We start from the raw sequence: 16,093 nt of genomic DNA on the forward strand, positions 1-16,093 counted from the left end.
CTTCAGTTTTTGTTGAGGTGCTTGTCTCAATACTGGAAGTCTAACTCGTTTCTGGTTGCTGTTCATTTCCTCGATAATATTTCTTGCTAGTTCTTGTTCCTTATCTGATAGCTTCCTTTCAACTATTTGTATATTTTCAAAATTTTCAGCATTCTGCACGTTGGAATCTGGTTCTGCTTTATTCATATTCTTTTTCACTTCATGGTCAGTACGGTCTCCTTTTACAGCTTGAGGTTTCAGTGTTTCCAGCTCAAGTTCACTAAATACCCTGCGTTTGATAATGCAAACGCAACATCTGCCTTTCGAATGAAATTTCAGAATTTGGGTGTCGTTCAAGCCAAAGTTGGAACATTCGTTTCTGAAATCCCCTGACTCATGGGCTTGAACTGTAGAAGCACTGCATGACTTGTCTATTTTTAGCCATGCTCCACTTTTTCCTAGTAAATACTTTCGAGTTCTGTGGATCTTGCTCCTGTAGCCCATTTGTCACTGGCTGTCCAGGAAGCCTAACATCCAGTGCGGTCCTTGGTAACCCGCGCGACGACCGATACGGTATAGAGTTCTGATTTGTCTTCACCATTTTTAACTGGGTGTGGGCAGGTGCATGAGATAAAAAAAAATAGGTAAATAGGACAGAATCACCCCTAGCCCTCGAATCTTCTAATAGCATTGGGGGAAAGGAGCAAGGTGAAAAGAAATACAGAAGGAAATAAGAGTAGGGATCAGTCTACAGATAATATAACAGGTATATATTACATGAAGTAAGGCATGCTCCAGCTTCAGGTGCCTCGAATTCTCCATGCCCGTACTCACTAGAGTGAGCCCTTGAGGATTATATGATTTATACATATATATATATGTATAATATTTCAAGTTTTCGATTTTAAAAATAATAACTGTTATTTAATAAACAAAGTACATGAGGAATGGGATGAGACGATGTTCATGGAGCACTCGATATCCTCAGGTCTCAATTAAAATCTTGAAGTCTTAGCGTAATCCCAGTACATGTGTGCTTGAACTAGTAGTCATTGCGCAGTTAAGAATGTATGCTGTCTTTATTATGTGTAGTAGTAGTAGTAGTAGTTATTACTGATTCGATTTTAACAGTAATTAAATTACTCATTGAATTTCTTTCTCTCTGAGTCTGAAATGTAGACTTCAGACAAACAGACAGACAGCCATTACGGTGAAAACAGACTATTCCCTAGTAAGATCACGCCTAAAATATATGTATGTAACATATTTGAATTTATGTTTGTATTTCAGTGCTTTTAATACCATAGAATAACATAATGTAATTTTAATAACATAATGTATTTGTTTTAATTTGTGGTTTAACAATGGTCGGCTGTATTTTGAATTTTTTAACGAAACATATTTTCCGGATTTCAGTCATTCAGCAGATGACAACAATACTTTCATATACAGTAAGATATTTGTCCTAATACTCGTACTAAAATAACACGCACGCATCATTATTTGAATTGATATATTAAGATATCCAAATTTAACACACACTAGTATTCATTTCGAGCTGTGTAAAGATTTAATCTGACATTCAGTGTAACTGAACTGAAATGCTCTTGAACATTAGAAGCATAAAATAATTACTAAAACAAAACTATTCACATAAAACAATCGCAAAAGTATTCAAGAAAATAACCAGGATTGGTGAAAAATGTTTTAGTACATTTATCTTTTTATGATAATATTAACATCCTAAAACGCTATCCTATAACATGATCATCATACTATGACATTATTACGAGTAGCACCCTTCCCTCCCCTTAGCATTAAAAAAATCAGTCCCCTCCTCATTACCGTCTCTGAATAACTCTAAACTCTATAGAAATTACAAACCCTTCTCACAAGGCTGTCCTATGTATGAGCTATGTGCTCTGTTAAATTGCCAGAGACATATCATTGTCAAAATAAATTGCTTCAGGAATGTACGTGCAAAATAAATAAAATGACAAAAGATTAGTATCGGAATTCGTTCACTGAATATCTTTAATTCTGAAAAAGAAAGTGATGAAAGGAGTAATTTGCCTTCACATATTTAGTTGGCCAAGCGGATAGCGTGCAGTATTGATATTCAACCCATAGATTGTGGGTCCAGATACCAAGGTGCTAAGATGTTTGTTAGTCTTTAGAGATTAAACCATCATTCTGCTTATTAGAGGACTAAATAGTTTGGAAAAAAAGAAAGTAAAGTAGAGAATACCGGATTATCTAATCCTTAACCTACAGTAATAATGTTTACATGATATTATATTGCGTGGTGCTCCGGGAGACGGAGCACCCCGACAGCGATGAAGTCGAAATCTAGCGAACCGCGGAGACGCCGCATTGCATTCGTTGATCGAGAAAATAGTCCCTGGAGTTAGCTTAGTGGCCATGCGCTTCGCAATCATATGCCTGGGGAAGGAGTGTCTTAGGTTCGATTCCCGTCGACGACGTGAAGAGCTCAAGGATCTTCCTCAGCCATAACCAAATAACCGGTTTGGGGCGTGGACAGCAGGGTTTTTTCCTCAGTTTATCTGGGGTTTTTCATCCCGCAAGCAGGCAAACCGGCCCCTTGAACACACACGGATTGCTGTCATGAATATCTCCCTTAGGGGAATGTAGCAGAGGAGTGGCGAACAGGCTGCGTTAATACGCCAGTAACCTCTCATTAGAGAGGGAACTCAACCCGTCCTAGGACGGAGGAAGAGGGTATTATATTATGTAATAATTACGCAATAATGGTTTACATTACGCAACAATAGTTACAGCCTTTTGTGGGCGAGATTCACATCATGACAAAATATCCCGATTTTAACAATATTAAACTTACTTAATAGTTGTTCTCAAAAACTTAAAATTTAAAATCTTAAAATAAAATACAAAATCGTAAAACTTAAAATCAGTTCATCTATTTTCAAGATTGTTTTTTTTATTGAGAAAGAGAGAGAGAGAGAGAGAGAGAGAGAGAGAGAGAGAGAGAGAGAGAGAGAGATTATGAATATTAATACTGTTCGCTTGCTAATGCGCCTAAAATCTACTGTATGCATTTATTATGTGAATTTTTCTACCCCAATTTCACTCATCGTTGTATTTTGCATTTTTAGGTAATGAAACCGATTTATCTGACCTCGGTACTACGGAAGATGAGATATTCGTGTACGGTATGTTTTTGCATTTTTTTGAAGTAACACATGTACTGTTTAATAATATTTGGAAAGTATATGCAAGCAAAAGTATAACATATTTGTTTAAACACAACTTCTCACAGATGGCAATTACACAACTATTTCATGGAATCACAAATCATGCCCAAAACAAACTGCAAACGGACCAAGTCAAAAATTATAAATTATAAGTATATAGTCGTATATAATCCATTGATATTTTAACTAGATAAGATAGAAACTCAAAAGTGTCGTAATTTACTAGAGAATTTATGAGAATATAACTTTCGGCATAGAAACTTCCTTGAATTGGCACTACTTAAAAGGAGCCCATATAGTTACCTTTTATTAGTGCTTTCGAGATTTCATTGGCCTTTAACAGCTGTTTTTCAAACTGTTGGGTCTCATCAACTCCTCTTTATTGAAATGAAATGTCAAAGAGTCAATTTAACATAATAAATTATAGGATATTACTAATTCATTCATGTTTTAGTCAAATAAGACAGAAATTCAAAAATTTCAGTGATTGAAAATTATAATTTGTCAGAACGACAAGAAACAAAATATCACCTTTTCAGCCAAAAGAAGTCTTCGAAATAGATTATCTGTAAATATGTATCGAACTGTATTAAAATTTAAGATGGATATTGATATTCCTGCCTTCACGAGTGGCTAATACTAACGTATAACGCAAAGAAATATTTTCCTATAATCCACTGGACACCTATGAATTGTCGATGGCGTTAAAAGGAACTTATGGACTGTTTTTCCAAATAGGTGTTTTCAATGGATGTCATATATATCAATAGTTTTTCTATTGATGATATGAAATCAAAAAATCAGTGGACACTTAAAAGAGACCTAAAAAAAACTTATAGAAAAGCTAACACCATCAAAAGGATATTCAGACGAATGATGGTACGAAAATCTCTGCAGTTCGAAACGATAAATAAGATGTTGAAAGTGTCTACGTTGAGGGGAGGGTCAGATTAGTAGGATGCGCTCTACATAAACAGCTGCATAGTCTGGATTCCTATGGAAGGTCAGCCACCCTTAAGTCAAACACCAAACATGGCAATCATCATGTTTGGTGTTTAAGGAAAGACCCGGAGAAAAGACCTACGTAAACTATTTCGTAGTGCGAACCCATCGTGATGTTTTTTATATCAGTGTATGATATTAATGAAGAATCAAGCTACTCCTTTTTCTGATCGGTTAGAAGTTCATCATAGCAGGTACTTGCAGATCATCTTTTTTATGTATCATCCAAATGTGAAGTTCATTGGGGAGGTGTAATTTTGAACTGTTTCTCCTGACAGAGAGGCTTGTTTTTTTTTTTTTTTGTAATACATAGATGGACTAACGTCCTTTGATAATTCAATGTAGTGGTAATCGTTTTTGAAGACCAGGGTCTCTCTGTGTATGGGACTGGTTAACTCACCTTATGTTGAAAACCACGATAAACGCTCTTTGCGACCTCTATGAGATTCGAACCCAGCTCTTTTTAATCAAAGGCATCAGTACCATGTGGTATAGGCAGCAATAAACAATAAACCACAAGTGAATAAAATATTGGAAGCTTACATAACCAAATGTAGTTCCATGAGAAAGACGGGAGATTAATTTCAAGTAACAAAATGCAGGAAACAAACAGGGAAAAAAAAGCCGTCTGTATTTAACGCGGAATGTTCATTTCAAATTACTGCCTTTGTTCAACATTTTTATGAAGGTGAAAAAAAAAAGCTTTTTTTTCGATAAACTTGATTTATGTTTTTGTGCATTAAGATACGTTCTTAATGCATACCACCACTGTGTTCACATTCAAATAACCTACCGTTTTATTTAAGAGCGTTTTTTTCTTCTTCTAGAAAATGAGACAACCTTATGGAATAATGAAACAGAAACCGAAGTTTCCGAACTTGCTACTGAGGATACGAACACTACTCTTATATACGGTGAGTTATCCTGAATTATTCATTATTCTAATAAGGAAAAGAACATTAAATAACTGGAAAGCGTTAGATATTTAATCAGTTTTCAAAGGTATAAAATTTTAAATATTTACAAACCAAAATCATACATATAGCTTATTTAATAAAATATTTTAATTTTTTAAAATTGAATTATTCTGATTTCAATAAGAAAGAGAGCACGAAATAAATATCACAGGATGGAAAATGTTCCAAACTGAATGATGTCTAAAAATGAGAAATTTTGAAATATTTGGAAACCAGTATTCTCATAAAATATTTAAAAATCCAACACTGCTACACAGGCCTGTTATCAATCTCACATATATATTAAAACTAATTAAAATGCTCATGCAAAAAGTAATACAGTTTCATTTTTTATTTGTATAGGAAATGAGACAAATTTCTGGAATAATGAAACAGAAACTGAAATTTCTGAGCTTGTTACTGAGGATTTGAACACTACCCTTATATACGGTGAGTTATACACTGAATTATTCTAATTCCAGAACAAAGAATATATATATATATATACCGTGGAACCCACATTATTTCAGACAATAACACATCGTGTTATGGTACAAAGAGATGGCATCACTTGTTTGCCGGTCTCTTCATCGGTGGCCCCTTACAATTAATGATTAGTCATGAGCCAGCTATCTCTGATTGGTAACCAGTGGAGATTGAGCTCCCCACTCAGTTCCAAAAGCTAGATAGGGTTAAAAGTCCTTATCTACTCCCTATAAGGGGATAAAAGGGGTTAGCTTATTATTATTATTCATAAATAATATATTAATGAATAAGAACGTAGTTGTTTCATTCTTGTGCTAAACTGCATCCTGACGCGAATGTAATACAGAACAAGCAGCCCTAGGTTTACCCCCACTTCAGTTCTTGAAAAAACGGGCGTAAACCGAATCAGCGTAAAACGAACCCAATTTTAATGGGAGGTACAAAGTTATGTTCCGCGCAGTCAAAAAATATGCACATGAAATATGCGTAACATTATTATATTTAAAGATTTGATAATACATACATATGTATTTGTTAAAATAATATTATTAGTAAAGAAAACAAAACAAAATTATATACAAAAAATATGAAAATTCGAAAAGATATTACGTATTTCTATGTTGAAGTTCCTGGTTTCGGATCATCTGCATTTTTTTTTTGAAAAACATATCCAGTGTTAACTGCCTAGATTTTCTGTTTCTTTCTTTAAGAGGTTCAGTGTAAGGTCGAATAGACGAATTATATCCTTTTTACATTCGCACTCCGTTCCCAATCGTGGTCCATTTCGCAGAGTTCATCAGTCAATGTCTCTATGCTTGCAAGAATACGCTGTAAATCGGCCGTTTTTATATCCTCAGAGGACCTTCTTCGTTTTCTTTCTCCTCCTTTGGATGTTGACTTAATTGTTCCGCTAATTCTTTAGTCTTCATTGGAAAACGGTTTAACATGGCTCTCTAAGACTTGATTTCTGAAAAATACTGCTGAAAAATGTGACAGAAGTCAATCCTACCTCTCTCGCAAACTTGGAAACGTCTTCAATAACATTCTCCCCTTGCTCTAATTCCTAGATGTTGTGTTTAGGGACATGTAAACAACCTTGACATCCAATAGTGTTCTTACTTCAGCAAGGTTTCGAGGATGTCCAGAGGCATTATCCAAGAGAGCAATGCTTTGGCTGGCAAATCATTTTCTTTACAGAAGCGAAGCACGGTAGTACAAAATTAATTTGTGTATCAATCTATAAAAACGTCTTGTGTAACCCAAGCTTTCTTGTTCCATTTCCAATAAACTGGCAGCATGGCTTTTAGACCCTTGAAGGCGCGTGGTGTCTGTGAATGGCACACCAACATCGGTTTAAGCTTCACAGTTCCGGAGACATTTGCACCCATCAAAAGGGTAAGTGTATCTTTTGCAGCTTTAAAACCTGGAGCGGAACGTTCTTCACATGAAATGAAGGTGAATATGGCAATTTTTTGCCATATTCACCTTCATTTGTTCTACACAGTATTCTTTAGGAAAAGCAGTCGTTGCCGCAACATCTGCACTTGCCGCCTCACCACATAATTGGACACTATGGCACTTACTTCGAGACTTAAATCTCATGAACCAACCTTTGCTTCCTAAAAATGTTTATTCGCCTCCATCTGTCCTTTTAAGATCTTCAAAAATTGTTTTTGCTTTCTCAGTTATAACAGCCTGCATCAGAGGAATGTTTTTCTGATTCAAATCATCCACCCAAAATGATAATAATTTTTCCATTTTTTCATGAAGTTCATCCCTGCTATAACGTACATGTTTTGCATTTAGTACTGCCGTAGATTGTTGCGCAGACTGTTTTATTCTATCTGCATTTTTCATAATTGTAGTAACAGTCGATGGAGATAAGTTCATACTTCTACAGACATTAGCACGTGTCTGCCCATCTTCCATTCTTCGAATCACCTCCACTTCTTTTCAAGTGTGATTGATTTCCGCGCCTCCTTAAAACCAAGTTCTGCTAACTTTTCTGCACTCCTTTTATCAGACATAGTATGTAATTACGTATTTTGTCAATTTAAATACGTATGTATGTAAAACAAAATTAAATAGAACAATTAGGTAGATTCAACAGTAAAACTAATTTTGATACATATACGTCGCAGTAGCTAGGTAACCACTCAAACACTAGTGCTTGCTAGCGTTGTTTTTCTCAGTCAGACCACACTACAATAAGAAAGCACGCGCAGGCATTCGGCGTTATTGTGAATCGGTGTAAATTTAACCGTCGTAAACTGAGGGCTGGCTGTACAACGACAATTCAAACTTAACTTCGGTTTACAACTCTGTTATTATAATGGCACAGTATTTTTATGGTTTTTTAATTTGCTTTAAGTATTACCACACCTGAAGAAGTCGTATTGACGAAACATATGTGCTGCATTAAATTAACTTGTAATCTATTTTCTCGGTTTCAGTCAGTCTAAAAAAGATGAACGCGTCTAATCACCGAGTCAGTGTAACTAATGATCACACACACACACACATATATACATATATATATATTATATAAAATGCTCGTATAAAAAGTAATACAGTTTCATGATTAAAGGTATTTTTTCTTATTTTTATAGGAAATGAGACAAATTTCTGGAATAATGAAACAGAAACTGAAATTTCTGAACTTGTTACTGAGGATTTCAATATTACTCTTATATACGGTAAGTTATACACTGAATTATTGTAATTCCAGAACAAATGAAACATTAAATATGACTGTAAAATATTAGAAACTGAATCAGGTTTAAAATTTTGAAATATTTAGAAAATAAAATCACACACACACACACACACACACACACATATATATATATATATATATATATATATATATATATATATATATATATATATATATATATATATATATATATATATATATTTATTTATTTATTTATTTATTTAAAAAATAATAAAATGTTCAGCTAAAAAAAATACAACTTATTGAAGTCCTGTTATTTATTTTATTTGTTTATATATTTTTTAAATGAGAAATGAGACAAACTTTTGGAATAATGATACAGAAACTGAAGTTTCTCAGGTTGTTACTGAGAATTTAAGTACTCCTCCTGGAAAGTTGTAGAAATCTAATAAATTTCGAAAATTAGAAATTTTTAAATGTTTCGAAACCCAAATCGTATATATAATTTTTTCTTGAATAAAGACGTTAAAAAATTTAGTTAAGAAGAAATTGCACAATGCTAAAAGAAACCTCTAGAAAATGAATCCATTATCATCATAACGCTAATTACAAATGGACAATATTGATCTGTTCCAGTATTATTATGCATGTAATATCCTTCTTTGACGTCTACTCGGCCTTTTCTTTCCAATTGGTTTATGTTTTATTAAATGTTAAAAATATCAAGCGTGAGCCATTCTATTCTATCCAATTTTGTTTGTAATTGTTTAGTTTTTCTTCTATCGATTTTATTTTTAGTTCTATTAAATTATATTCGTTCTTTTATGATCTAAGAATGTATAGTTTTAGTTCTTCTCATGAATCTAATTTCACTTGTTTTTATCATTTTTTTTCTTTATTGCTCAGTTTCGCTGACGTATATAATGTAGGCATTTCTAATGTATTATATCTTTTCAAGCGTATTTCTTTTTTTGTACAATATTTGGATTGAGAATTCTACTTATCGGGCATATTATCTGTAAAAAGTTTGAAGTTTTTAATTTTATGTCTTTATATCTTATATTGATTATATGAAAGTTGAAACACCAGTCACAGTATAAAGAATGAAAAGAAGAATAATGTAGGGAAAGACCAAGTAAGAGAAGCGGAAATAATCTGGGAGAAAAAAGGGATGGACTAGAAAAGGGAAAATATGAAATTCTTTAAAAAAAAAAAAAAGAAAGAAAAAATAACAGAAGAATTGTATATGTTGCTCCATGGTTTCATAATTCTAAAATATCTGAAAGGTAGAAGATATTTATTTAAAAATGCGTTCTAAATCAGAATTTTAACTAATTTAATTTAATTGCTTTAGAAACGTTTAAATTATTGTAAATATTATTTTATACCTAATTAAAAACGCCAAATATCTCTTCCAGGTTTCTCGTTATACAAACACTTCTGATCTGTTTGCGCACTGCGCGCACGCACACACACACACACACACACACACACACACACACACACACACACACACACACACACACACACACACACACACACACACACACACACACACACACACACACACACACACACACACACACACACACACACACACACACACACACACACACAGAGAGAGAGAGAGAGAGCAGTTCTCATTCAAGAAAGATAGTAATTTGGTTTAAGTGACAAGAATGCAGTTTAGTTGATTAATAGTGACCTGCATTCGTATTTAGCGTGTGATGCTTCAATCTAGTTGCTGACAATTAAAAGAAAAATACTTGTTTGAATTGTGGATATTTTGTTATTTCAACTTCAAGAGGTTTCCAGTAGGTAAAAACGAGCCGTCTCCAAATGAGCCGAGTTAACTTATCTTTGTTATAAAAATTTGTTACAAATATTTCTTTTATACTACGATGGTGAATGTAGATATATCCTGTCAAATGCATCTCTATCTAGGAGCTTTGCTATTATGGATGCCCATCAATTTCTCTCTTGGGCTATGCTCTTGCTCTCTGCGTAATTCAGCCTGAGCGAGTCCTTTATGTTTTTGAACCACGTGTGTCGCTGTCTTCCATGCCTTTTCTTGCCTTCAATTCTTCCTTCTAATAAAGCTTTTTTTGAAGACTTTCATTCCCAAATATGACCCATATATGATATTTTTGTACGCTCTTTATTAGTCCAGATCTATAGTGATCTTCAGTAATACGTTCACATCTCAAAAGCTTCATTTCTTCTATTGTCTTCTTTATTTATTGCTCACGTTTCTGCTCCAGAAAAACACAAAAACCAATTAAAGCATTTAATTATTCTTAATCTAGTGGATTATTTTTTGCTTATTTCTCTCGATGTTAGTATATTCCTCATTCCGTTAAAAAGTCAATTTTGTTATTTCTATTTATTTTCTCTATATTAACTTCTGTATGTCTTCCTCATTCCAATCTTGAAGACACCCTCTCTCTCTCGTTCCTCTGTTTCTCATTAATCACTCTGGATATTCTTTATCTCATTTGTTGTTTTTGATTTTATTCTTTCCAATACAACTCCTAATAGTAATTTTATTACATGAATCATTAGCCTTATTGATCTGTAATCTTTGTATTCAACTGCCTCACCCTTATTCGGGATATTTATAAGGATAGAATTCCTGAGTGCGTTAGAAACATATCCATTTTCATAAATGTGGTTAAATATACTTAATTCTTCTAGCGCCTTTAGCATTTCTGCTTTCTGCATGAATATCATATTAACCTGGGAGCTTTTCCTGTTTTCGTTTGCTCTATAACTCTTAATATTTCTTATTTGAGTGGAGGACAATTTCCAAGATTGTTAAATTCTGGTTTTATACAATACACTATGTTTTCTCCTCATCTCTGAAAAAGTATGACATATATTCAAAAACTTCTGTTTTCAATAACATTTTACCATCATTGCTCTTGACTGAAAACTGAAAATAAAAACAAACTGAAAAGTCTTCTTCCACCTTTTTTTTCTCCATGATAAAAACATCATGCATTTAATATATATTTTTCCCGAATAAACTTTGTTTGAACTGAGACTACTTATTGAATCCATAATCCATGTCATAAAGCTATTTCACGTCTTGATATTCTACTGTCATAAATTGCACTGAAAACGAAATATTTCAAATCCACAAAAAATTAAGTATGCTAATTTAAGGGTATCAAAAATTGAAAGGAATTTTGAGTCATACGATTTTGTGGCAAATTATATTTTCTCAAGTCGCTTACTATGCTATCTCAATAACTACGGTGAAATGGCATAATTTAAATTCGACCGGTAAGTTACAAAATTGTCGACTCTCCTCTGATGTGATATTTTACAATTTATGGAAATTGATAATTTTAGAAGCCTTCCCTGAGTAAGATGTAAATTTACTTGGAAGAGGTCTCTGTATGTGGATATGGAGAACTGACTGGGGCTTCTAATCCAGTGTTGAATCGTCATCATCCTTTTGAGTAACACAGAAGTTTTCTACATACAGAAATGCATAAAGGAAAGTTTGAAGAAAAGAGCATGGCTAATGATCAGGAAAATACTTTCAGATTGCTGCTCAGGGCAAGCACTGTCCATTAGTAATAACATGTTACAACAGATAATTAAGATGATTCAAATAAAATGTCATTGACTATGTTATTGTTGAAGGTGATGTCATCAGATTGGTACAAAATACAAGAGTGTATACACAGGATTTGAAATAAGATTTAAATAAGAAAAATGCTGAGCACAATAAAGATGAGAATCCCATTAACAAAAAATGTACTAATGTTTTGACAGGAATCAAACCAGAATTAGATAAGAAATGGAGACAGATTAATTGCAAAATATAATTTCGTCCATTTTCCCCCTTGCAAATCGACTTCATAAAGGAACGAGAATGGCTTAAGAAATTTTTTAATTATTCTAAATACCAAATTTCAATTAACTCCATTCATCCAGTCAGTCTCAGCATAACCTGTCTGGGAAAAGAAGGTAAAAAGGAAACTATTTCATATTCATTTCTCAAAACGCATCTAAATGATGCATTTTTATATGAAAAAGGGCCTGCAACATTATTTTATCTTGAACAGCCACAGCAATTTTAAAATTATTCCATGTATGTTTATATTTATGAAACATTAAATTATTTCTAATCAAGATTTTTCGAATAGGTGGCTTTATGATTTAAAGATCTGAATATTATTTGGTGCGTATGAATATTATTTAATAACGTCCTTTTTGCTTATAATTACGACCACGAGTATGTTTTCAATAACTTCCAAATTAAAATAAATGATTAGTCACATATGCAAACTTTGTAAACTTTGTAAACACGAAAATTTGAGGACCGAGAACCTTCTCATTTGTCTTATACTACTTCCTTTGATGAGTGACTCACGATATTATCAAACAAACCCTGACTCTATTTTCTTAGTTGTTTACTCGGACTGCTTTCAAGATTACACATTATTATTATTATTATTATTATTATTATTATTATTATTATTATTATTATTATTATTATTATTATTATTATTATTATTATTAGACACCTCCAGGGAGTCCAAAGACTCATCGAGGGAGGGTACCTGCTCTACAGCTCTGTCTCCGCCACTCAATCCACCAACTGACCGCAACTACACCAACGCCATCTACCGATAACCATCACTACTACACGAGTAGTTACATCTTATATGAGTATATCGCATGCGCCATCTGGAATGCAAACTTATGAACACACAAAGCATTTATTACTCCTGCTAACAATGCATTACACTGCAGGGGTTCTCAACCTTTTCCAGTGGCGTACCACTATATTTAATTCAAGATATTAGATGTACCAGTAAGCAAATCTGTTTTCGTACCACCCGGCAGTGGACTCACGTACCACCAGTGGTACGCGTACCATAGGTTGAGAATCCCTACATTAGAGATATATCTCTGTTTTTAAGAATAGTCATTCCATTTTAACTACACGACTTTGCAATATAATGAATTCATAATTACACAATTTCTTTATGCAATTTATTAGGTTTTATCACGGAAATTAATTTTCACGTTTCACGTTTAGGTAATGAAACGGATTTGTGGAATAACAAGACGAAAACTGGTGATGGCCTTGATACTCTCATTTCCAAGAAGTATACAGTATTGGGTGAGTTGATTATAAATATTTATTTTCATATTCAAAGAAATATTCAGATAATTTCATTACTTAGCACATCTCTAAGCTGATGTTACTAAAAACTTTCATGGCGAGAATGGGATAACAGTGCAAATGCACAAACTAAATAACACGAATGTCTTCATTGACTTCCACCCTCTTTCTCCCTGTGATCTTAGGCCCTAGTCAAAATGACCTGAATCGATCCATATTCACGCTTATTCTTGCAGCATTTTAACAATATTTAATAATAATAAACTAAAATATTAATGTATAGCGTTTCGAAAAACAAGCATAAATCCCGCTTAGTATAATTATGTTATTTTGGAAACTAATATTTTGTGTAACACCCTGTTATACTTTTTACTACCTCTAAAGAAAAATGAGTGGTCAGTGCCCACGGATAACATGCCCGTTTATGGCTGATGTTGTTTCACCATTCTTTGTAATTTCTTTCTATCCGTTGTAGGTGATTCAAATCCTACATCTTTCCACACCACTCTTCCACAGCCACTACACACGTCTTGGCCTTCCTCTTCTATTTATATCGTCCAAAAATCTTTATTTTCCTTCGAATTCTTTTCCGCGTTAGATTCTCTTTGCAGTTTACTTTTCTATACAGTTTTCATTTGTTACCTTTTGTACCCATCCAATTCGAAGAATCTATCATATGCTCTTCCCAAAACATATATTTATCTCTCAGAGTCTTTTACCATTACCCATGCGAATTTGTATGTTTCCAGCAGTCACTGCTTTCTGGAAAAGCTTACTGATTTACTTTTCCATATATTGTTCATTGCCTATCGGTTTACTTTCGCTTCCTATTATCCAAGATCTTATCTTTTTTATAGTCTAACTCGTATGTCATGTTGCCCCATAGGTATGCGAAATTCCTGTCTTCCAGCACTTTCTCATTTACCTTGATTCTTTTTTTCATCTTATTCCCTCCGAATATCATTTTTGTCTTTGTTTTTGGATTGGATTAGATATCTCTAATCCATATCTCTCTCCTTCGTCATTTAAATTCAGCACAATTCTTTTAGGTTCCTCTTCATCTTCTTCAATGACCATGTCATCTGTAAAATCGTATTTTTTTAAATTTCTGTACCAGCATTCTGTTTTTTTCTAAAAGCATGATAAAAGTGATGGGAGATATTGGGTCTCCTTGTCTCATGTGCCTCTTGTTGTCCGAAAACATCTTCCTATTTCACCACAGTTTCTCATAACAGTCTCTGCATTGTCATTGATGTTCTGAAAGAGACATATCAGATTCTTGTGCACTAAGATTTGAGTGCAGTCCATTCCACTTTTTGATTTATTGTAGTATTATCCTATCTCTAATTCATTCGATTTCAGTTCTCTAAACCGAATTGATCGTATAACTGTTTTTAGACTGATGTGCGTCCGTTGGTGGCGGAAACGGACAAGGATAGGAGTTGGAAGACTTCGATGCTAATGCATCATGAGGCTTTTCTATTTATCTAGACCATAGGTTCACAAACTTTTTCGGGCCACCGCCCACTTTGCAAGACATAAATTTTGTAACGCCCCCCCATTATATAAATTATATAAAATTGGATTTTTTTTGTGCAAATCAATTAGAAAAGTGGTTTTATATATTTTGAAATGAAATATAACGAATATATTTGCTACTGTAAACCTAACCTACATGCTCTATTTTCTCATTGAGATAGAAAATTGACATCTATTTCTCTCTGACATGGTAAATTTTCAAATGATTAAATAATTGAAATAGAAAATTGATAAAAAATTGATCGTGTAAAAAGGGCATAAGATGAATTAAAATGCAATATTTAAATTTTAAATGATTATCTAATCGCAAAATCACGAAAATTATTAATTTTTAAATATATATTATTAATTTCTTCTATAAAAAGCCACCAACCCCTAGACCGCCTGAACGTCCCCAAATGCTTCTGATCCCACTATAGCCCCACTAGAAGGCTCCAGCGTCCACTGGGGGGGGGGGGGCGGTATAGCCCACTTTGGGAACCTATGATCTAGACCAACTAGCGAGTCACCTACTCTGACAAATCGTGCTTGGAGGAAGGTCTATAACGGTCTCCCTTCAAGCACGATTTACAGACATTTAAAGACGGAAAGCGGGGAAGTGGAAGGCATGATTACGAGTGTTTCATCCCAGCACACTGCATGCACACACTGTAATTAGTTTCAGACATCACCACCTATGAAAGACACTATTAAACTATAGTAACACTGAAATCAGAAAATTATCACGTAAAAACAATAACAAAATCATACAACACATCAAAAATACAAAGAGAACAAAAATCTGCATAAAATCAAGCACTTCCACATAGACTTCACCAACATTCGTAACTTTGACACAAATATATAATCGATGTGCATCATTTGAAGGCATCTAAAACATACCTGTCATTTCTTACAGACAGAATAACCAATATAATCTCAGCAACTGCTGTCTACTTGCAGCCATCCAATTCGATCTAATATTCAGATCGAATTGGATGGTTACAAGAGATGTTAGAGAATGTCAAACCTAGAGTCCCATGTTTATGATGTTCCACACTCTGACTTTTTTCTTATACACCACTTCTTCCAGATATAT

The 16,093-nt window shown here is 33.6% G+C and overlaps 1 protein-coding gene across 1 annotated transcript in view; it reads left to right on the forward strand.

Annotated features, from left to right (window-relative positions):
• Positions 1-16,093, forward strand: part of LOC150109975 (uncharacterized) — a 76,523-nt gene that overhangs the window by 35,681 nt on the left and 24,749 nt on the right. The window contains exons 5-9 of the mRNA XM_090416170.1: positions 3,114-3,170; positions 5,042-5,128; positions 5,534-5,620; positions 8,266-8,352; positions 13,390-13,473. Coding sequence (XP_090272296.1) covers positions 3,114-3,170; positions 5,042-5,128; positions 5,534-5,620; positions 8,266-8,352; positions 13,390-13,473 — 402 coding nt within the window. The remainder of the gene's footprint in view (positions 1-3,113; positions 3,171-5,041; positions 5,129-5,533; positions 5,621-8,265; positions 8,353-13,389; positions 13,474-16,093) is intronic.

Source organism: Typopeltis vanoorti, chromosome 1 (genome assembly GCF_054136105.1).
Source record: "Typopeltis vanoorti isolate ZY-2024b chromosome 1, IOZ_Tvanoo_1.0, whole genome shotgun sequence".
NCBI classification, from domain to species: domain Eukaryota; kingdom Metazoa; phylum Arthropoda; class Arachnida; order Uropygi; family Thelyphonidae; genus Typopeltis; species Typopeltis vanoorti.